This window comes from Podarcis filfolensis (assembly GCF_964270895.1).
Source record: "Podarcis filfolensis genome assembly, chromosome: 5".
Taxonomy (NCBI): Eukaryota; Metazoa; Chordata; class Lepidosauria; order Squamata; family Lacertidae; genus Podarcis; species Podarcis filfolensis.
Genome location: NC_139608.1, coordinates 50803067 through 50828104, shown reverse-complemented (window position 1 = coordinate 50828104; position 25038 = coordinate 50803067). Strand labels below are relative to the sequence as shown.

At 40.3% G+C, this 25038-nt stretch overlaps 1 protein-coding gene across 1 annotated transcript; it reads right to left on the bottom strand.

Moving 5' to 3' along the window:
• Window positions 1-5878: 5878 nt before the first annotated feature.
• On the bottom strand, window positions 5879-22357 carry LOC310763899 (pancreatic triacylglycerol lipase-like; the record flags this gene model as incomplete). The annotated part of the gene is made up of 11 exons (XM_083616765.1): window positions 5879-6034; window positions 7651-7818; window positions 12659-12770; window positions 13503-13632; window positions 15442-15560; window positions 18614-18733; window positions 18822-18941; window positions 19417-19525; window positions 20580-20714; window positions 21508-21633; window positions 22157-22357. Coding segments are annotated over 11 exons (1404 nt in total), but the record flags the coding sequence as incomplete, so codon positions are not given.
• Between the last annotated feature and the right edge of the window lie 2681 nt (window positions 22358-25038).

The following is a 25038-nucleotide window of genomic DNA, read 5'->3' as shown; positions in this document are numbered from 1 at the left end:
TTCAAAATTACCTTGGGGGAGTTTTTCAGATTTCCTATCACAACTGAGGTACATTTATTTTCACCTCCTTTTCCGCTAGAGTATTCCTTTGCTTAGGGACGCGGGTGGTGCTGTGGGTTAAACCACAGAGCCTAGGACTTGCCAATTAGAAGGTCGGCGGTTCGAATCCCCACGACAGGTTGAGCTCCCGTTGCTTGGTCCCTGCTCCTGCCAACCTAGCAGTTCGAAAGCATGTCAAAGTGCAAGTAGATAAATAGGTACCGCTCCAGCGGGAAGGTAAACGGCGTTCCCATGCGCTGCCCTGGTTTGCCAGAAGCGGCTTAGTCATGCTGGCCACATGACCCGGAAGCTGTACGCCGGCTCCTTCGGCCAATAAAGCAAGATGAGCGCCGCAACCCCGGAGTTGGCCACGACTGGACCTAACGGTCAGGGGTCCCTTTACCTTTACTATTCCTTTGCTTGCATCTGTTTAGTTAATGGAGCAGCCCCCCATTTATTTTATCTAAAATCTGAAGGAAACGTTTTGAGTTCAGCTCTCTTTAATCTGTCCCGTAATATCTGAAGGGTTTGTGTGCATCTGCAGTACTTGATTTTGTGGGAGGTGGGTTTTCTTTTTTTAAAGAAATGTGTTAATTTAATTACACTGATTGTTGGTGTAGCAGTGTGTGTGAGGGTGTTGTATAGTACCTTGTTGAGCATTTAAGTTCTAAATCTTTGACTTAATCTCCTAACCTTTAGACTTTGATTTTCTTCCTCAGCCTATAATTTGTACAGCCTGCCATCAGAAGAGGGAGGCAAATTAGACGGCATCTGCTATATTACAAATTATAATCATTAACATTACTTCCATTAGAAGCTACTTCTTAAAATTCCTTCTTGGTGGAATAGTGCTACTCCAGTAAAGCCATGTATGGGGAAATGGCATAGGCCACCGAAGCAGCTGAACTAATAGGTAGTAATTGTTCAGATACACAGAAATAGCAATGGAATACCCTGGACTTTACCTCTTGAGGCTAAAAGCTTGGGGTTTTCAACATACGAACCTGCCCATTTGGTGGGGGCACTGGAGAGGGCCTCCCCAGTGGCTGCTCCCAAACTTTGGAACTCTCTAGTGCGGCTCGATTGGCTCCCTCTTTGTTTTCCTTCCACTGGCAGGAAGTTTTATTCCGGCAGGCCTTTGGGAACTGACTGCTTTTGAGGAAAGGGCTTTAAATGGTGCTGCTTTTAGTGCTTTTACTATCTGTAGTTTAATAGATTTGGTTGTTGTTGTTGTTTACATTGTTTTAATTCAATTATAGCTTAGTTACTTTTAAACAATTATCTTCTGTATTTTTTTTAGCTTTCTGTGATTGTTTTAATTTTTGTAAGCTGCCTTGAGTCCTGGTTCTGGGGGAAAAGTGGAGTGTAAATAAATAAAATAATGATAATACTTCTGAATATTTTTTATTTTTTTAAGAGAGAGAGATTGAAAGATTACAGATTTAGAATTGCCTAGCTATCAGAAGGTAGGAAAATATCAGACATTGGCTTTTGTAGCTTTGGATAGAGAAGGGCTGTACCTCAGTGGTCGAGAAGAAAATAACCTTATACTGCAAACAGCCCATTCAGATTTAAGTCTTTTGTTTGTGCCTTCAGCAAAGTAGCTTCCACATTTTCCCATTCCCCTAGTCCTGATATTCATTGCTATTCCACCACTTCCCATCTGCACTGGTGGGCAGAGCTTGAGTGCAGGTATCTGAGCTGTGTTTGTCTCCCCAGTCACCCCTTCACTCAGCTCTCCACTATATTTTTTCATGCTGGGCATTTCTATACCCGTGCACCTACACCTTTTGAAAAAAATGAAAACACCACCAGCCACCAAAATGTCTCCACAAATTGCCCACCCTCCCCGAAAAATACCTTACAATACAATGTAAATGAAATAAAGTTTAGTTGCATAGGAATACTTACAACATACCAGATTATCAATCTATACTAGGATGTTATCACACTGTTCCTTCTGTAACCACAGTGGCAATGTTTTCAGATGTTAATAGTGAAAGCTACATTTTGAAGTCTGAACTGTACTAATAAGCCTCACCAGCTTTTGAAATCAAATGCCTCTTAATTGATACAATGCTGATCAAATCTTGGAACATGTTCCCTTTTAGCCTTCAGATCAAAAACTTTGCTGTGAATAACACAATATTAAAATGAAGAAAGACCAATCTGCCTGGTACATATTTTGAACATGTTTTGTTGCAAATAGCATTCTAACAGATAGGGCTGATTATATGGTAAAGAGCATAATTTATATATCACAAGCAGTGGGGGCTTTTGTCACTGACATAGCTAAGGAATTTGACACCTTTACAAGAGAACAATACATGTCAACCAAAATATATACCAATTAGTCCTCAATGAGACACTGAAATGAATGATGCAGGAACATGTTGTATTTACAAATAATATATGGTTAACAGCCACTTGCATTTTCAAACAACAAATCTTTTTGTGCTATTTGGGGGGTGGGTGGGAATAAGCATTTGGAAATGGTCACAAAAATATCTCCATTAGCACTGAAAGCTGCGGAAATGGACAGTAATTTGATGTTCATTTAACTTTGCATTTTATATGATAGCTTTCCAAAGTGTTTGTTTAAACACTACTCAACAAAGTGAATGCTGTTGCACTTCATTATTAAAAGAGGACGTTTGGTAACCCATAGTTAACGGTGAATACGTTGATGTTAGGAGCAATTGCACCAGAGGACTTAAATATGGGGCGGGAAGAGGAGGTTTTCTATGGAGGATCTGGAAATAGAGAGGAGAAGAGAACACACTTTTGACCCCACTCTGCTCCCAGTGCTACCCATGTCCAAGAAATGTTTGTAAAATTATACACTTTGCAAAAGTGGCTACACCAAAGGTGAGACTGATGCTTGAAATCCACATAATGTCACCAGGTGTGTTTTTCTTTTTCTCCCAGGTGCTCCTGTGTTAACAAGTTACAATATAACCCTATACAGTGGTACCTCGGGTTAAGAACTTACTTTATTCTGGAGGTCCGTTCTTAACCTGAAACTGTTCTTAACCTGAGGTACCACTTTAGCTAATGGGGCCTCTTGCTGCTGCCACACCCCACCACGTGATTTCTGTTCTCATCCTGAAGCAAAGTTCTTAACCCGAGGTACTATTTCTGGGTTAGCGGAGTCTGTAACCTGAAGTGTCTGTAACCTGAAGCGTCTGTAACCCGGGGCACCACTGTACAGTACATGTCTACTCACAAATCTGCAGGACTTATTTCCAGGCAAATCTGTGGGATTGCAGCCTTAACGAGAAGCACAAATTTAGCTTTTTCCAGGCATGAAAATGTTATGGTGGGGAAAGAAAGATCACCTATCAAATTTCTTCTTACTACAAAGGTAAAATAAAGGCATAGGAGCCAAATTCAGGAAAACTAGCAGCCCGAATAATGCTGGGTGTTTTCTAAATATGAAATCCATTTCACTATTACAGTATAGGCAAATGTAATGCTTGCTTGAGTTTAAATGAATTAGCAAAGGCAAAAGATGTTTCAACTTCCTTAGGAGGAGTAAAAATGTATTCTAAGTGCACATAATCAATCTAATGTTTATGCACTGCAGCAAATATGCATTTGAAATCACAGGGAAAGGAGCACAAAACATGGCTCTTAGGGTTTTCTCTTACATTATATTTCCTTCGTTACTTCCTATTGTGATGTGATATATGAGAACTTTGGTTCCCAATCCATCTTTCTTTAATAGAGTCAGCAATCTTTGTAGACCAGAATGTGATGCAGATTTCCCAGAGGTGGAAATGTGGGCTTAAATATTTTCTAAGGCTTGTTCACCCATTTCACTAACTGCCTCTACTACACATGTACATATATGTTTGTGTGCATATGTGTGTACACTTGATTTGTACAGCTCAACCATTATTCCTACTGTACAGTGTGGTTTTTGTTTTCAAAGTGGATGTGCTCTACAAGAGCCCCATTTAGCTACCGCCTATGTATCACATTGCACCCACTTTCTTTGTTGTTCTTTGGGAGCATGTACTCTTAAAGCATAAAGGAAGTAATCTACACAAAGTGAGACAGCCTGGAAGTGCCTGGGGAACTCCCATAGGCAAATCTATAATTTGGCAGATCAGGTGGATTAACCTATTAAACCAGATAACCACATGAAGAAGAGCATTTGTCATAGCACTGGTATAGTAATTGAACCAGAGTGTACTTGCCTGAAGCACCAAAACTCCTCTCTGATGTAACAGTGGAATCCTATGTATTATTGAGACATTCAGATGTACTGCTGAACTCAGCGGGAGCTATTCCCAGTTAAGTGTGTGTAGAATGGCAGCCTAAAATACATGCATTTGTAGCTTGCCTTGCTCTGCTTACAGGTGTGAATTAGCTACTTTTGCATTTTTTGACTGATGTTATATTGTATATCTCAAAACCTTGTCTAAACCTATCATGAGTTCTTTGTTCTCACCAGACCCATTTTATACATCTTTGTTTCTATAAAACAACAATTGTCTGTATCAAACTCTGTGGGGAAGATGATTTTCTAAATTAAGTGGCTTTCTCCTGTGTGAATAATCGACGCTTCTTGGGGTATTAAAAGTCCATTTTCAAGGCATACACAGATAATTACATCCCGATCAAAGGAGCTCTTGCTAACACTTTATGCTTAGCTGAGATGTGTGTGTGAGAGAGAAAACAATGAACAGTTTAACAGAGTCTTTCATGGGGTTTTTTGCATATTCATAATTGAACCACTATATTCTGCAACTAAATTGTTAAACACAACGAAATAGCTTCCTCACATACTCATGAACAGCTATTCTATAGCTCTATAGGTACATAATGAGGACTGGCCTGGAAAGCTAAAAGTGACAAGAGCCTTGCATTGGATGAAAACAATCACAAAATTTTAAAAAATAGCCCTGGGGTTCTCTTCCTCTCAATCAATTTTTGGCTTTGTGACTGAATATCCCTCTTGGCTGTCTTAAAAGCTTTGCAGTCCAATCCAGTCCTTCCCCAATCCTTAGCTTGGGTGTTGGGAGAGTCCTGCATGCGAAGGGGAGATGGACAGCGAGAGACTGTTTTATGCCATTGATTTGGTGCCATCTGCAGCTTTGAATAACATACTCTTTCATTCAAGCCATTTATAAAGATATTGAGCAATGTGGTACCCAAGACCAAACCCCAAGGCACCCTCCTTGCTACTTCTCTCCAGGTTGACAAGTTGCTGTTGATGAACGCCTTTTAGGTACAGTCCATCAACCTGCTTGTCCATTTCCACTGCATTTCCTTCAATGGGATGTGTATTTGGATGCAAGTAGTTAAGCTTAACCGGTGCTTTTCTTCTGGGTGTACTCAAGGGTACGCAGTACTGGCACCTTGATTTTCTAGAAGAAAAGCACTGGTTAAAAGTGTGACAATTACTGTAACAACTTCAAGGTGAGTACTGGAATCCTTTTTTCTTGAAGAAAAGCACTGAGCTTAACTATATCCTGTAGTATGCTGGATTAAAGGCTGGTAACCAGTGCATATACAGTTCCTCAACCTGCAAAGGATGCTCTATTCATATTGATAGGGATAACACACATATATTTGCATTTTATGCAAAGGGATCTGTGCCATCCATTACAATTAATTTGGCACTTCATATATTCAAGAGCGCATGAGGCTGGAATGTGCCTCTTCTAGGCAAACATTCCCCTGCAGTTTCGCTGCTGTGGACTGTTGCAGCTTAGTATGCCTATGTTTGGGTCTTTTAAATGGAAAAGGCGACATTTTCTTTTTTATAAATTAGTCATCTCTTTCACATTCTAGTACAGAAAAATTATCACATAAAATAATACAAAAGCAGTTAACAGCCAAAAGTCCTAGAAAGTGGACTGCGGAGCATTATGACTTTTTATTAAGATTTGCATAAAAGCTTTTGCTATTTTTTCTTGTTATTCAGCACGGTGTAAGTGTTTGCAGAACATCTTCTCTCACTGTGTCACTACCACAGAAATTGTATCTGAGGATTAAAAAACACATATATATTCATTAGTTTAAAAGTGTTAGTGTTTCATTTTTATTGCAAGTCCATTTTAGTAGGATGTTTTAATTTTGCATCATACGCTCCCAGAAAATGTAATAAATACAGAGTGTGCATTTATTTAATTTTGTATCAGCATTTTTTATAATTGTGTTGATTTTATCTTCATCTATTGAATATCTCTAATGCTAGAAAAATGCTGGTTATTTAAAGAACATTCTAAAAGGTTACTTAAAGAATCTTGGGGGGGGGGATTTAAGGCCCAGGGTTTTTGCAAAAGGAATATTATACATCACCACATTGTATCCCATTCCAGGGCCTTCTTATGTCACTGGGACCAATACTAAAGTACTTATTTCCTGCAAGGAACTACCCATGTTCATTCATTCTTATACTTTGATCATATTTGCAACGTCCATGTAAACATCTTACAAAATTCCCAGCAGTGCACTAAGGCAGGTGTTAGGAACCATTAGCCCTCCAGAGGTTGCTGAACCACGATTCTCATCATCAATAGTCATTAGCTGCTGGGGCTGATGGGAACTGTAGTTCAGCAACATCTGGAGAACCAAAAATTTCCCACATCTGCACCAAGGGAAGGTTTTAGGGGCACACTCAGCAAAAATAATTGGAAGGTTCCCAAACACATTAGGGCTGCTTGATTGCACTTTAAACTAAGTGAAATTAGACACCTTACAATCTAACCAAGGGAGGCCCATAAGACCACAAAGTCCAGAGGGAAGGGCCATAAGGCAATTCACTTCAGCGGCTAACATTGCCTAACTGAATGAATAATGATAACTGAAAAACTTACATTTAAATGCCCATTCCTAAAGATTATGGAGCTTATTTCTGAGTAGACATGCAGGGGGTGGTCCTAAAGATTCTTACTTGAGAATATATTTATGTGTCACATGGTTGCTGTTCATATAATTTATTGTTATAAAATTAAATTAATTAATTTTAAATGACACATTGGACACACGGGGGTTTCTGTGTAAGAATGTCTAAATCTGCCCTGCACAACTATCAGTTTTAGATGCAACACCCTAACAATAGCTAAATCAAAACCACAAGAGTCAAATTATGTTCAACATACACACTCTTTCCAATACTATTTTTAAACATGTACCCAACCAATGCCAAGGCTAAGAGAGATGTGAGACCATGACTGGCCCAAGGTCACCCAGTGAGCTTCATGGCCGAGTGGGGATTTGAACCCTGGTTTCTCAGATAGGTCCTAATCCGATGCTAAGCACTACACCACTGGTTGTGTAGAATGAATGGCTAGCCTGTGGCCTTCCAGACATTGCTGGACTCCAAATCCCATCATCCTTGACCATTTACTACGCGGGTCAGGATTGCTGGGAACTGCAGTCCAGCAACAATGGAAAGACCACAGGTTTAGTCACCCCTAAATTTGTCTTTAAAGTATTCAAAATATACTAAAAACAGGCTACTGATTAGCATCTTTCTCCTCAAAACTCTCCTGCAACAATGTTGGGCCTCTGGTCTGTTTTGAAGATAATTGTATATCTTTAATAAATATTTATGGGTTGGTGCTTTTTTGTATAAAACAGCAAATGGATACATACACTGTCCCATCTTCTCCATCCTGTACTGTAATCTTTGCTGCTCCCAGTTTGGGCAAAGTTGGGTTTATGATATTGTTGTTCCACAGAAATTTAACCTTAGTAACTGATCCAACATTAAGTTGTACATCAATTAGGTGGGTATAAGTTTCATCAGGTTGGAGTTTCCCCCTTGGAGAGAAAAAATATAATACATATACACAAAGAGGTTCTTTTTTTTAAAAAAAAAACACTTATACATACATATGTCCATCTTCTCCATCTTGCACCTGAACCTTTGAAGCTCCCAATTTGGGAAAGGTTGGGTTTATGATATCATTGTTCCAAAGGAATTTAACTTTAGCTACTGCTCCAACATTGACGTCTATGTCGGTGAAGGTGGTATGTATAGTGCCAGGCTTCAACATTCCCCTTGAAAAATAAAAACAGGTAAGTGATTTCCTTCATTATTGACTGATCATGCTGTGTCATGGTGAAGGCTAATTGACACAAGAGGATGTGTTGGCCATTGGTCCAGCCACTGTGGTTTCTAGGATGTTGTGTTCACAAGTGCATCATGTACTATTCAGTACCTAACACTGTAAGAGGTAACACACATAATCAGATTTGAACATCTCATTGGTATTGTCACATCTGAAGATACCAACACATAGATCTAGCTTCTTTTCCATCAGCTCCTGAGAATTTCACTTGCAATGCAGAAAGGGTAAATTCAGACAACCAGTAACTGAGAAGAAGGAATGCAAGAGTTTACTGCAAGAGTGGTCTGCAGCTCTTGCCCACATGGTAAGCCTAGGGTTCTCATCCTCCGTCGACTGTTTTGAAAAATTGGGATTACTCAAGTAGGATGATGAGCAAAAGATGCAAGGATTACTACTGCAATATGTACATAAGAATATAATTCAACTTTAAACTTTCAAAAAATATGGAGAAATGTAATAAGATAACAAGTAGCCAGCAAGAATGCTGAGAACCAAAAATCATGTGACCAGCAACAATACCAAGACCCAGATGCATTTCAATACACTAGTGGTCTTGCTCAGCAATTATCATTGTTGTTGTAATATTTATTTATTTATTTGTTTGTTTGTTTGTTTGTTTGTTTGTTTGTTTGCCGCCCTTCACCTGAAGATCACAGAGCAGTTTACCACAAAACACAAAAATTACCACAATAACAAACAAAAACAATACCTCACCCACCCCAGTTTAAAAGGCCATAGACTTTGAAATGCCTCATAAATTGAAAACTGCTTTATACAATGTCAGATAGTCCATTTGAGTCAGTATATACAAATCTCAATGTTGAATGTTACTTGAGGTGAATCATTTGACTGGTCTTTATAGATATCGTGAGCTGACCTGTAAGGTATACAAGTTTGACTAGACCTGACTTTACCAGACTAAGGTAAAAACCCTAGTCTGATGAAAAATTATTGACAGGAAAGTATCTTATCCAAATATTTTTGTGTGCACATATGGTAAGTCTGAAGATCTACAGGTTGATATGTGTTGCTCTGAGGTGCATTCCAATGCCCCGCATTGATTCTAGGCAAGTTTATTTCAAGAGGAGGCAACCTACCACATCTCCACATGGTTAGAATCACCACAGCCAACTAGCACCTTTAAAGTGTGTAAATTATACAAGATGGGGAGAGGAGAAGAGGATCAGGGGAGCAGCCCCTCCCCTGACCTGCATTTGAAGATTGGAGTAAACACAAAGGCTCTTTGAAAAAAAACAAAGATCCTAAAACTATGACAGCTTTATCCATGTAAATCTCAAAAGGGCCCTCAACTCTGCATCCATGGAAGACATGACACGGGCAGCATATATAGTTGGATAAGCATAGGCTCAATTTAAGAAAGCCTACAGTCCTTCAGGTGATTTGGAGCAGATTATTATACAGTATTGCCTGGGGAGGTGCAAAACCTGACAAAGGAATGCTATAATCCCAGTAGATAATGTATTGTCTAGACCACGATGGAGAAGAATGAGGGCCAAATGCATGAAAGGGATACCAAAAATGTGCACTATATATATGTGGGTTTGTTTACTACTGTGTGCCAGAGTTTCTTTCCCCTCCACCATCCTTATATTGCATGACAGACAGGTGATATTTGGCTTAGATTAAAATCATTTATTGTAGAAATAATTTAAAATGTCCTTGCTATTAAATCTACTTTTCAGCACTAAAACATGTTGCTGCTGGCTAAACTAAATAAATAGCAGGCTGGAAAGTGACATTTTTGAATAGCTATAATGTACCAGGGCTTTTAGCTCAGACAGTCACAGCAAACAAAAAGCGGAAGCTTAAAATCACATTTCGGAAAATACCAGAGGGGCGTTTTCTCCCTCTTAACGCAGATGACATTTGAAAATAGAGTGACTAATGTGGAAAAGTGTGGGTGGTATGTGTTCTAAATAATTTATGAGACCAGGACAGTATTCAACAAACAAAATTCTACAGCATTGGAAACTTTGGAACTCCCTGCCTATTGACATCAATTAGGCACCGTTGTTTTATTTCTTTCAGCACCTGCTTAAAACATTTTCACTTGGATAAGCCTATCCAGACACATAAATGTTGGTGTGCTCTAATTTCTTTTTTAGTTTACTGTTGATTTTAATTGTTTTTAAAATGTTTCTAATTACTTGTCTTTAACTATTTATATAGATAATTGTAATATTTATTGTAAATTGCTTAGAAACGAGATTCAATCAAGCAGTATATACATTTTGTTAACGAAATTAAAATGCCCAGAAAAATCCATGTCAATAAATGTGATATCACAAAATTAGATATCACTTTAAATTAGAACCCTGACCCATTTCTAGTTTTGTTACTAGGAATTGCTTTCTGTCTTTTCAACCATTTATATATCGCTTAGCATCTTCATCTTTAAGAGCTGTGCAGTATGGTTAACATGATGCAATAAAGATAAAATGACTTAAAACTAACTGTGGAATGAGAAAGCTGACTTAAAATGCCCACTGAAATAAAATTTTAAAAGGGCCTCATTAGATTCTGGAATTTCAACCGGGAGGGGATCTTTCTGATATCAGCTGGGAGGGAACTCCACAAAACTGAGCCATGGTTCAGTTTTTGCATCCAAAATTGTTGGTCGGTTCTCAGGGCTGGCTCTATCATTAGGAGGAGTGAAGCAATGGCCTCAGGGTGGCAGATGCTGCTCTCCCCCCTTCCCCCTGTGTGTAGGGGGTAATACATTGCCTCCTCCTGGGCACCTTATAAAACGAGCTGTGAGAAAATAAAACAGGAGTCAATTAAGGAAGGGCTTTTGGTTGAGGAGGGGAAACAAAAGAGTTGTGCGAAAGTTGAAGGGAGAGACCTAACAAAGAAGGGAATGAAGCTGGCAGTGAAGAAAACACAAAGGCAAACTCTGATAAACTCTCAAAGAGAGAAACTACCACCTACATGGCAATGGTTAACTGACATTATTGATCAGTTTCTGCTAGAAAGAGTGAGGCAAGTGCCTCAGGTGGCAGATACTGGAGGGCTGGCTGTTCCTCCTGAAACCTTGGGTCATTCTCCTCTGTTGGAAGACAGAACTGGGTCTTCCACATGGCCTCTCCCAAATCCATTAAACTATGCCGCTGCCCTTGGATACTGTGGGGGATGGCTGTCCCATTGCCAGAGCTGAGGTAAATTTCAACTGCCACACCAGTTGGCTTATGGACATGGGGAGTGTTCTTGTCATTTGCATCAGGGGCAAAATGTATTGGGCTGGCCCTATCATTGATGATCTTTTTCAAGAAATTTGAGTTGCCAACTAACCAGCAGTGGTTTGAGGCTAGGCCATGGAGGGCCATTGTCAGGGATGGGTCACTGTTGGCTGTTGCCAAGCAACCAACTGTGACAGGGAGCTGGGTCATTTATTCTGCCCTTTCCTCAGTCACCTGAAGAACTGTATTTAAGTTTTATAAAACTATACTTAAGTTTTATACTGATTATAAATAATTCCAAGCCAGGGACTGACAGGGAAATGTGCAACTTCGCCCATGACGTTAAACTGGGGGCAGAAAAGTGTAAAAGAAAAGCTGCAATTTTACAGCTGAGCTGAAGTGGGAATTTCAGCAGGTGTACCCTGCATGACTTCTACACAACTATTCAAAAAAGGTGCATAAGCCCTGTGCTCTTTTGGACTCACCCATTTTAAATTATTTCATTTGAGTTGCTAAAACTGCAAATGTACTGTGAAAACCACCACAACAGGGTGACTGGGCAGCAAAATGGCCGAAAAGAGTTACTGTAATTCAAATTGATGTGGATTAGGAAAACAAACACCCTGATTTGATATATATGATCCCTAAAGTGTCAGTAATTAGTAAATTTTGTAACCTTTAGTGTGCAATCCGAATTCCTGGCACAAAGGTTGGAGGGCTGGTTTAGGCTTATCAGATACTATACCTTACTGAGTTAGGATCCAGTGGATCCTTGGCTAACCCAGCTCTGTCTCTTTCTGCCCCCACAAATGTCTTCTTTTAGGGGCTTCTGCTTGCATCTGCCAGCCCACATTTTGGCAGGCATAAGAGGGCTTTTCACACTGGAAGGGTGCACCTCACACTGGTAGAGCCTGGCAGAGTAGAGCTGAGCAGAGCACACTTGAGAAGCAAACTGGGTTTTTGCTGCTCTGTTATTTGTGTTTATTTTTTCATTTGTATCTGCATTTTTGTTAACTACCTTAGAGGCTTTATTGCAGAAAGGTGGGTCATAAATTCATTAAACAAGTAGGATAACCAAAGAGAAAAGAGCCCTTGAGGTTAATGTAGAAAACTCCAGTTGCTAGAAAATTGTTAGAAGATGAAATAGAATGTATTGTAATGGAATATAAATCTGTTGTTTAGCTTTATTTGCATTTCTGTTCACCCCATATGAAAAGAAAAATATATCAAATCATCTTGGAGTGCCTTACAAGTAGAAAAAGAGAAACAGAAAAGCAGGTGTCAAGTAGAAACACATATTTTAAAATCTAATTTTCTACCCACTGTACTTACTTGAAAATCTCATATTGCTTTGTGTTCCCTCCACTTCCGTATAGGGCAATATTTATGTATCCACGGACACTGCTTCTTCCAGACAGAGTGACTGATATTTTGTACCTCCAACCTGAACAATACAAATAGCAAGATTTTGATTTTCATCAGGCAAGTTCCTATGATTCTTGACATTTAACTCTTCTTACTTTGTCTTAATTTTGTGTGTTGATATCAGATATTTCTTTTATGTGAAGGATTCAGACCAGAGGAACTTTAGACATCATTTGCAAAACCAAATGTATTATGCAATATCCTCTTTCACTTCAAGTTGTGGAATTAATTGAATATTTGTCTAGGCAAAGAGTATGGCTCCAGGCTATAGTTCCTGGCTAGGGCAACTGCTTTGCATGCGGAAGGTCCCAGTTTCAATCCCTGGAATCTCAGCTGGGAACAGCTGGAAAAAACTCTTGACTGAATCCCTGGAGAGCTGCTGACTGTGTAGACAATACTGAGCTAGATAGACCACTGTGAATCAGAACACAGGTGCTCTGAATTATGGCACATTTGGTGTACATCTGTTTCTGATCTCTGTGCACAAAAGCTTGCTTTGTGTGTGGCTCTTGCTTGCTGAAACACTACACCTGTCTAGGCACAATTTAGCAGCATCTGAAGTGTTGTCTTGGCTTTTGGGAAAGATGCTGCCTGTTATCTAGGATCTTTTTTGCTCCACATACAAGATGGAAATCCAGACCAATAGAGCAAACTGTAATCTTTGTAGTGAACTATTGTTTCATACAGTTCTCTGAGCTGCCAACATAGGTTGAAGGTCAGCCTTCAGAGTTTACTCCAAAAGTGAACTTACGAGCAAAATCCTTGGCATCTCCAGTGTTCAGATAAAGCTTTGTAAATGAAGAGGTGAATCTGCCTTTAGATTCAATTGCATAGTGACCCATTTTAGGGCATCCACCATTTGGACATGGGAAGCAGCCATCCTAGTGAAAACAGGAAAACTCATTTTATTCATATTGCAACAATTATTTCTCTCATTTGTTGCACTGTTGGGAAGCCATACCTAATAACTCTTCAACACCTCTTTCATTGTCCTGCCCTGGACAATTGACTTCTTGTTGTGGCTCAAAGATCAACTTGGAGGTCACGTGCCGGGGTACTGCAGTGGCGTAGCGTGGGGGGTGCAGGGGGGGCCGGCCGCACCGGGCGCAACATCTGGGGTTAGGGCAAATCCATGGGTTAGGGGGCGCAAATCCACGGGTTAGGGGGCGCAAATCCACGGGTTAGGGGGCGCAAATTACTTGCCTTGCCCCGGGTGCTGACAACCCATGCTACGCCACTGGGGTACTGCCAGGTACTTTAAGGGCCCAAGACACAGACCCATGACACAAATTTGCATATGCTACTTTTTATGTACAGATTCCCTTTGGCAAATTAAGCTCTGCACTATGGAGTGTGCCAAGTTGTCCTGTAGGCGAAGTGGTGCTTTTTAAAAGGTTTTGCAAAGGCAGGACACCCAGGGCTGGTGCAAAAGTCCTCCTGGCCCACTCACTAATGCCACACCTGACCCATGCCATATTCTCAAGACATTTCAGAAGCAAATTAGTACATAGAAGAGAATTAAGGCAGCCTGCTGTCCTTAAACCTATTATAAAAGTCAAAACGCAGTATCATTATAGAGCCTTTGTAAACTAAGCCTTGATTCTACAATTCACCTAATCTGCAAGCATTAATTGTGTGTGTCCCTTGAAGTTGTTCTCAGTGGTCTACATTATAAGAATGTTTGCATGGTTGATAACCCTTTAAGTTTAAGATGACAGAAGTTACATTGTACATGTCTTTCCCTTTGCCGTGGGAAAATAGCACCCTAGAGTTTATTTTAGCACTTTTACATTTGAAGAAGTTGACAGTTCCTGTTCAGAAAACAATGACAATAGTAATATTAATCTAGATTCAGGTAGGTAGCCATGTTGGTCTGATGCAGTCGAAATAAATAAATAAAAATTAAAAATTGTCCAGTAGCACCTTGGAGACCAACTAGGTAGTTCTGGGTATAAGCTTTCGTGTGCATGCACTCTGAAGAAGTGTGCATGCACACAAAAGCTTATACCCAAAACTACCCAAAACTATTTATTTCAATAGTAATATGAAGTTAATGTTAATCAGTCTTCAATTCTCACTGTGACTGCCTTGCGTCATTCTGCTACTAGTCCAGTAACCTATTCCCAAGATTCCAATTATTCTTTTATGGACCATGACCTGTTGTACTGGTACAACTGCCTCAGAGTGAGTTGGTTCCCATGGCTTGGCATTACATGGTTGAGTCTCCACTTCATGTGCTTCCTCCTCCTCTCATTCATTGTGCTTAATTGGTTACTTTCTGGTTTGTGACAAACTACAACTTACAGTTGCATCCCAGCTGGCAAACTATGGTTCACACTTGCCCTCCAAACCAGGAATGGAACTCATGATTTGCAACTGGTTTGCAGTCCCAGCATGGAGGGTAGTTGAAAACCAGTTTTCTTATTTGGATATACCGGTAATTGCAAACAATGATTTGAAGCAAATTAAATGGCATATGAGAGGGAAGAAGGAGGATGAGGAAGACTACGTGAGCACAGGTCTTGTTCCCGTTCTCCTAAGGCATGGTTTGGCATTGCAAATGACCAGTCTTTTTCTTCACACAAACTAGTGTCAAGGGATCTTAGCAAACTGGAAAACTGCATTCTACTGCATGTGCATGATGAAGCAATAACATGAGGTGTTGCTCCTGAGATACACAAATAACAAACCGTTTCAAATAAGTTGTATGCTGCGCAGGGGTAACCCAAAAATCCATCTGGGAAGACAATGCTATCTGAATAATACTTGTAGCTTCGCAAGTGGTTACAGGCCACAAAGTCACGGGTTCCTGTGCAAAAGAAACTGCTGTTATGTGCTATAGTTTACTTTTTGATTCTTCTTTGTATCATGTGCTTTGACCAAGGCTATATGCACAGCTTCTGCTTTTATCCCCCTTTCTGGATTTAACTACATTCTCTCTAACTGTTCACAACCACATTTCAAGCAATGGTAGATTCCAAAATACCCCCTTGTAAGATTAAGAATACATCACCATTGGTGGGATAAGGGAAGGCAAAAGATTGGTTACACTGGGTTACTTTAGCTCATGTTTGTTTTGCTGCAAAACAGCAACAGTTAGTTGCCTCTAAGGTTTGTTCTCAGCTTGTTGCTTGTGGTTTGTTTGGGGAAGATAAACCATGAGCCTAAGTTCAGGCATAATACTAAGCCCAACCATGGCTCAGGTTCCAGTAGCATGAAAACTACTGCAAAGCATTCTTCATTCATACTTAGCCATGGTTTAGCTTAGCATTATGTTTAAATCTTAAATCTGAGATTTGACTTCTAGTAGTATCCTAGGTTTCATATCCTGTATGTAAATAGTCAATACCTGTTGCTAATATAATCCTTGATTCTTGATTCTTTTTTAACTTTGATAGTCAGTGTTTGTAACAAAATTAGTATTGAACAGTTCTTCAGTCTTTGACACTCATAGGAAAAGCCACTGGAAAGTATTCTAACCCTGCAATTGGTCCCTGTATCTTTCTGAGTGGCCTGTGCTTCATTAATAGTGCACAAACAGCATTGGGTAGTATGACCAAAATTAATGTTGAGGGGTGAAATCTCATTCTTAACATTCAAAATTCCCCTTGAGTGATGTGTGAAATTGGAAGCATGGAAAACTGATCTGCTTCATCCCTAGCTCATTGTATCTGTTAGTAGAATCCCTTGTTCCTTTTCAATTCCATTTTGAATAGAAAAAAGACGTGATAGAATTTGATTATTTTCACTGCCAAAAGCAATAATCACAAATGCAGCAACATAACCAAATATCAAGGTCATTCCTCATATGCTAACACCATTGTCTAGCACTGCTGCCAAGAAACTAAGTAAGAGAGATTAATTATGTTCTGTCCTCAATCTTCAAATGATTGGAATAGTTTAAGCTGCATTTACTTCTATCATAGGCAGCTTTTCTCAACTGAATTAATTCCTGTTTGTTTCTATTCTGTATGCTAATTAGGGAAAATATTGGATGCAACAGAACTATAATTAAGTAGGTGTCTTTTTTATATCTGCCATCATATTGACAGATTTTATGCCTGTTGAATCAGTGTAATGGAACAGGTTTTTCATAAATGAATCAGACAGGAGGTTTGGGGACATATAAGGATGACAAGGTTTGGGATATTTTACTAAGGAAGATTCATTAACACTTGCTATGCTTCTATAATGCAATCTTGATTTGTGGGGTTGACAAGAAAACACACTGTTTTTATTGCTGTATGTCAAGATTTCTAGCCCTGGGCTATATTTCATTTTCTTAAATTAACAAAGATTGAAAATTAATAGTAAATTCAAAAATCAGAAATAATCACACATGTACTTATATACATATTTGCTAATTATCAAAATAAGTACGTAACACAAAATATGTACACAAATTATCTTCCTATCTACTATATATTTTGGAAAGTTGCTTATCTCTTCAGTATGGGTTCTATCCAATGCTAGTCAGAATTGATCAACTGAGATTAATAGACATGGCTAACGCAGGTTCATTCATTTTAATAGGTCTGCTCTGAGTAAAAATCAGGCTGTGTATACATTACCATTAATTCTGGCTTCAGTGCACTCCAATACAACATGTTTCCTGCATCAAGAGTACATTGAAAAGTCTCCTTTCTTCTCCTTCTGCCCACCCACCAAATCTGCTCCAAAGGGCCCCCTTAATCCTCAGGATCAGATTTCTAGGGGGCACAGTGGGCTGAGGGTTCCACCACACAAGTCAAAGTATGATGCATGAACATAACAGCAGTGTTGGAAACAATCCATTCATCTACACAGATTTAAGCATACTAAAGTCCTATTAATTTCAGCAGAAGAGATTTGAGTATGTATTTTATTCTCTCATGGAAGTCAGTAGGATTTAAAAGGCTAAATGAATCTACTGTTGTAAGTATTTTGGTGGCATAACATAAAAAACTAAAGAAGGTATTGAACGGTAACCTCGAGACAGTCTTTGGTGACAAACCTTCTGTAGCACCAGTGCTCTGGAGCTTAGTCAGCCAATCAGATAGAGGGCACCCCTATAGGCTGCAGTGCTGGTCTTAGTGCTGTCAGCTGACCCTACAGCAGTGGTATCCAAACTTTTTTCGAAGAGGGCCAGATTTGATGAAATGAAGGGCAGCGAGGGCCGACCAAAGGGCCGACCAAAGTTGTTGACCTTTTTTAGGATTGAAGCTGTTGAGCACCTTTAAGGGTTGGAGTTGTTGAGCTTCTTTTAGGATTGAAGTTGTTGAGGTTTTTTTTAGGATTTTATGCCAGGAAATAAACTGCCACAGGGGCTAGATTAAACCGGCCGGCCGGATTAGGCCCCCAAAACAGACTTTGGACATGCCTGCCCTACAACAGCCTAAAGCTGGTCAACTCACCATGCAAAGCAATCATAAGATCATAAGAAGAGCCCTGTAGGATTAGGCCAAAGGCAGCATCCTATTCTCATGGAGGCCAACCAGATGTCAGTGGGAAGCCTGCAAGCAGCACCTGGGTGCAATAGTGCTCTCCCCACTTGTAATTCCCAGCCACTTGTATTCCTCTGACAGTGGATGTATAGCACAGCCACCATGGCTAATAACCATTGATAGCTTTATCCTCCATGAATTCTCTTTTAAAGACATTCAAGTAGGTGACCATCACTGAATCTTGCAATTGCAATCAAGAGGAAACAGATATTATAAAGCTCTTCCTTATAGGCTGGTCTAGCAGTCAGCAACTGATTGAAGTAACTGTGCAATCCCTCCCCCATCTCTATCTTTAATCCAGCCTTTGGACTCCAGTCTATTCATGACCACACATCCCACCTCTGTCCCTCTGTCCCTGTTTCCCTGATCTGATACATACCTTCCCAGATTCCATCAATGTCAACTATTTGTGAAATAGGATTCTTCTTACATCCCGGCATATATTCTCCTCCATTTGGATAAAAATCAAGGTGTCCTATAGCTTGACTTATACCAAACCCTGGAAAGTTCATAGCAGATAAGTATATGTTAAATTTGAAAGATCGCATGCATATTATTGCACATGTTGTATACTGCAGTCAACTTACCCATGTATGGAATGGTTGGGGCTGAATCAGTATGAATAATGTCAACAAAATCAGCGTGGCTTTTATCCAGTCTGACCTCAGTTGGTGTGCCTTGAAAATAGGGTTGAGCAGGATCCAGTCCTATAAATATTTAAATGTTTGTTTCAAGAGATGAAAATTTACGGAATATGTTGAACCACAGTTAACTGAAGTAACAACTAACAACATATTATTGGAAATGGGAGCGGAGTTGGGAAAATTCTGATTCCCATCAGAACAACTTTGCATTCAATTATTTGCCACGAAATCCCCTCAAGCAAATTATCTGAACCTGTGCAGGATTGTAAAACACCTGTAGCTGCACTGATCCTGAAATATGCCCTATCCTTGTATCTCCAAGGCAGTGTTATATTGCTGGGCTTTCAAATGCCATTCTACAGTAGACTAGGCTACACCCAACAGCAACACATGCCAAAGTATATTCACACTTTCCCATTCATTAAACACTTTCCCCCCAATATAATGAGCTACTATAATTATATAAGTACAACATGGCAGATAAGATTCAAAGTCCATATTGATTGTCTTGATACCAATTTGCATTGCACCAACCTACCAGTTATTCTTCCAATTCCTGGTACTCTTCTTCCCATCTCACCACCTGCATGTGCCCCAAGGCTGTGGCCAATGAAATGAACCATGGATGGAGAGTATCCATACTTTGACTAAAAAAAGAGCAATTGTAAAGAAAACAGCATACACACTGGTAGATGTGTGTTATGGTTCATTCAGTTTGTAACTCAATCTACACGCACCTTTATCCTTACAAGCTGAATTCAGCTTGGAGTCACTCCATGTGTGAGAGAGAAAGGGGGAGGGGGGAGGGAGAGAGACTGACTTTACGGGTAGCTTAAAGGTGCTGAAGTACATTGCAAAACGACAGAGTTGAAGAAAGACATAGCATATCTTTGGATTTCATATCTTTTAAATAAGATGCCATCTAGGTTAGATCAACTTTCCTCCATATGGTGCCCTCCAGCTGTTTTTGATCACAACTCTCATCAATCCTAGCCAGTACATTGACTGGGAATGATAGGAGTTGTAGTCCAAAACAGCAGGACACCACAACATTGGTGAAGACAGCATCGGCTCTTAACTGGTACTTGTTTCTTAGCACAAATAATATATATTGAGATGGTCTGTAGCTCAATGGATATAATACCTTTTGGATTTTGACACAGGAGTTCTGAATTCCGTTCTTAGCTGTGGACTTCTGCTTGGTGGCATTGGGAAAGTTACTATTGTTATTTTATTTCATTTCTAAACCATTTGTATGTTATCTATGTATTTATTTTATATTAAGGGTTCTATTTTTGTCTGACTGCTTTGTATATTGCTGCATTAAATTTGAATCAAGTGCATAATTAATATATGGCTTTGCAAATCTTGCCCTAGTGCTTGCAGTAGTCAAGAATGCATATTTAAAACTGAATACTAGGATTATACTTCCTTGCTAAAATTTCAATATTGGCTTAGCTACAGGTGACAACCTTTTCCTCTCCCCAACAAAACATCTTCCCAGAATAGGTAACTGAATTTTGACACTAAACTCACTCTGTCCACCAGATGATATAATAAATTGTTTCTTATATAAAATAAAGTATTGGGGTGGGGGTTTTTGCCCAGGTTTTATCAAATGATTTAATCTTTCTTGTCATGGATGCCTTCCAGTATCTGTAGGATTCATAACTATGGCATAGTGAATGGAACTGCTCTTACCTGAAGGACATTTACAAAGTAGGCCACTTCAGCTCCCACCACACGGATATTGTTCGATGCTTGGGTGTATGGACACCTGGAACCACTACTCCAGTCTATGCAGATGCAGTTCACATCTTCCACTTGAAACATCCTCTGATGCAAACAGAGTAAAAACAAACTTGAGGGACAGCGTCCTGGCTCCACAAATCCCGAATGTTCTTTTTGTGCTAAAGCACCATTTATCCTATTATTCACAGAATTGTGCTACTGTAGCCACCTTGGCTGGCAGCTGCCTTTAGGCCATTTTACCTTTGTAATGTTTCATGGTTCATTTCCTTGTGTTATCTATTTTCCCTATACTAGCAAAGTTTGGAGGCAGGTGCTACTCCTAAGTAGCCACAGTGGCACCACACACGTACACACACACTAGGGAGAGGTATTAGCATACCTGTAGAAACCCCAAGGTTTCCAGCAATACAAAAAAGATGCAACATAAAACCCTGATTTTCAAACCCTCCGAGTCCAATGATCACCGAATGATGAGTGTTGAGGAGGTGGAAACTGGAGAAGAGAGGGGAAATGGAACGGAGTATCCTAGAAAATGGCAGGGTTGGCTGGCTGGAACCCTGAACAAGAGCACTCCACACTGCAGCATTTCTAGGCCCCACATGGCCTAACTGTTTTGCAAGTGAGTCAAGTAAGAGGAAAATCACTTCATATTTTAAGTATCAGAGCCTCAGAAGCATTTGAGTATGACAGATCTGGCTTCATTTTAGGGTACTGGATGACATGATCTTTAAATCCCTCCAAGAAAATACTTTAGTTAATCCTGACAAATGAAAATCTGAACTCACAATTAAGTGCAAGTTCATAATTCTTATGGTTGTTGTTGTCTGGATATGAATGTATTTCAGAGCTTTTTCATGAACATTACATTGTACTGTACCTTGCACATGTCTGACAGCCAGTTTTCTTCACCTTGATCTACAAATCCATGGGTAATGAAGCGAGTTATCTTGCTGGCATTAAAGTTTGAATAATCAATCGTTTCTGGATTAATTGCAGTGATTTCCTGTGAAAGGTATGAAAGAATATAAACTTTAACTGCTTCTCCCAACCCACCTAAAACTGAGTGAAAGTACCAAACACCATCCATAATGATTGAGATGTGTTTTAATTCACCCACACTGTCTGTGAATTTCTATATGTTTCACAGAGGTGTTTCTCTGAGGCCACCTCCAGATGACCTGCTTTTTGAGCACTCATCCTGATTTGCTTGCAGTGAGATTAGATGGTGTTGGCCATTTAACAGGCATTCATTAAGATCTGAATGTAGGGATGTTAGACAACATTGTTCAACACTTTCCAGTTCATTTTTCTGCCACTTTCCTTATTGCAAAAAAATCTGATACTTTGGGAGAAGTGGGTCTGCAGGGCAAGACCTCCCAGTCAACTATAATTGTGCCACCTGAATTTGCCCATATGTGATTAAATCCTACCTGAAAATAGCAAGCCTGGAAGTGCCCTTAGAGTATTATCCCCTTTTATTCTGTGTATGGGGAAATCTTGAAATTTTACATGGTTGTGGGCCTTACTTGGAAGTTATTAGGGTTCTGCTTTGTGTAGAGAAGGAAGCGAGTGTTTATTCTTGTTGGGGACCAAGGTAACTTTGCGATTGGTCGTTGTACAGTTCCAGCCCATGGTATATCATCTGAAAAGCAGCCCAGTCGGTCATAGCATACTTCTTTTCCTGTTATATGGGGAGCAAATAACCAAAGTGTGAGTGACCAAAGAATTCACAGTCTGTCCTTTTTTGATGTTCAGGCAAGCTCATGTGAAATAAGACAGTTATTTAAGACTGCTTTGAGCAATTGTCTCATCTTCAGAAACACTCCAGAAACCCGAGAAAGCTTTAAAAACATTTTTTGATGCACCACAAACACCTGCAATAGGGGCAGGGGAATAGTGGGACAATATAATGCAGAAGGACTTGTACGTGTTAACGGAGCAATTGGTTTGTGAATAAAATGTTTAGATAGGTTCATCTTTCCATTTTGGTTTCTTTCTGTTTTCATTTTTTCAATCTTAAATTTCAATCTTTAAAATTAAAATTCATCAGCATTTAGCATAAATTTCTCCAAAAATACACACTTTTATGTAATTTGGCCAATGCAAACATTTTTGTAAAGCCGTTTTCCTTAATATACTGCACTATGATGTGTTAATTTCAATAACAAATGCCTTTTATACTTTATCCTAGTATATGCATTTTTGTACACATCACTTAGCTGAACAACTGCATTTCAAAATTTGGAGACGTGAATTTTGAAGTATGATTGTGTTACAGTTTAATAATAATAATAAATTTTATTTATACCCCGCCCTCCCCGGCCAATACCGGGCTCAGAGCGGCTAACATCAGGTATAAAAACAATTGATTAAAATGCAACTTAAAAACAGGATTAAAATACAACTTAAAATGCAGCCTCATTTCAATGTTGAAAAGGCCCTGGCCCTGGTTGAGGCTAATCTGAATTCCTTAGGGCCTGGAACCTTAGAGCGTTGCTATTTATGGACCTTAAGGTCCTCCGCGGGGCATACCAGGAGAGGCGGTCCCATAGGTATGAGGGTCCTAGGCTGCAAATGGCTTTAAAGGTCAAAACCAGCACCTTAAACCTGACCCTGTCCTCCACTGGGAGCCAGTGCAGCTGGAAAAGCACTGGGTGAATGTGGTCCCATGGCAAGGACCCTGTGAAGAGCCTCGCCGCGGCATTCTGCACCCGCTGGAGTTTCTGGGACAACTTCAAGGGCAGTCCCGCGTAGAGCGAGTTAAAGCAGTCAAGCCTGTAGGTGACCCTTGCATGCATCACTGTGGCCAGATCAGGGCGGGAAAGATAAGGGACCAACTGTTTGATATGGCGGAGATGGAAAAATACTGTCTTTGCAGTAGCTGCAACCTGCGCCTCCATGGAGAGGGAGGCGTCGAAGGTTTCACCCAAACTCTTGACAGAAGGCACTGGCACAAGTTGAGTCCCCGCAAGAGATGGGAGTTGGCCCCCCAACCCCATGCCATTCCGACCCAGCCAAAGGACCTCTGTCTTCGAAGAATTTAACTTCAACCGGCTCCTATGCAGCCATCCAGCCACAGCTTCCAGATATCTGGTCAGTGTGTCCAAGGCTGACTCAAGGGGGCGCACAAAGGTGTTAGAAAGCATTGGGGAAAGGATTGCGCCCTGCAGCACTCCACATACCAAGGGGTGCCGCAACGACATCTCCTTCCCTAGCACCACCCTCTGTCCCCGACCTGAGATAAAGGAACGCAGCCATTGTTGGACTATGCCCTCCCCACATCAGCAAGGTGGTGGTCCAAAAGATCGTGATCAACCATGTTGAAGGCTGCTGACAAGTCTCAAAGAATCAGCAGTCCTGACCTGCCTTAGTCCAGTTGTCTACGGAGATCATCTGTTAGGGCGACCAGAGCCGTCTTGGTCCCATAACCAGGGCAAAAGTCGGAGTGGAATGGGTCCAAAGCCGATGTTTCCTCCAGAAACCTACCAAGCTGTTCAGCAACCGCTCTCTCAATTACCTTACCCAGGTATGAAAGATTCAAAACTGGGTGGTAATTGGATAGATCTAAAGGATCTAACGATGTTTTCTTTAAGAGCAGACACCACTGCTTCCTTCAGCTCCCCTGGGAATGTCCCTGTGCCAAGGGACAAGTTGATGATCTCACCCAGGGGGACCTGCACCTTGTCTGGGCACGCTCTAATCAGCCAAGACGGGCACGGGTCGAGGAGGCAAGTGGTGGGCCTTCCAGCTCGGAGGAATCTGTTCACATCGGCAGGGAGTATCCGGTTGAAATGGTCCAATACTGGACCCAAGGACAGTCAAGGGGCCTCCAGTTCTATTACAGTATCCAAATTGGCAGGGAGGTCATGGCGGAGCAGCAGGACCTCACAGCTATGGGCCACTGGGGACGTTAAAGACCTAATTATTCTGAAAAGTTGTGCTGGGCGAGAGCTAGCGGATGCAATGGAAGCTGAAAAGTAAGACTTCTTAACAGCTTTGACAGCCATCTCATAGGCTTTCAGTTTGCATATTGTTTCAGAAAATCCAGATTAGGGAGGTTCACCTTTAAATGTGAACTAAATCAAATTTCTCTCCCGTTCCTAATAATACATAATTAGGATCTAAATCCCAACACTAACTTGCACCTTAATTTCTCTCTCACCATCTCTCTATCTGCAGTAAGGAATAATAATAATAATAATAATAATAATAATAATAATAATAATAATTTATTATTTATACCCCGCCCATCTGGATGGGCCTCCCCAGCCACTCTGGACGGCTTCCATAGAAACCAAAAATACAGTAAAATATCACACGTTAAAAACTTCCCTGAACAGGGCTGCCTTAAGATGTCTTCTGAATGTCAGGTAGTTGTTTATCGCTTTGACATCTGCTGGAAGGGCGT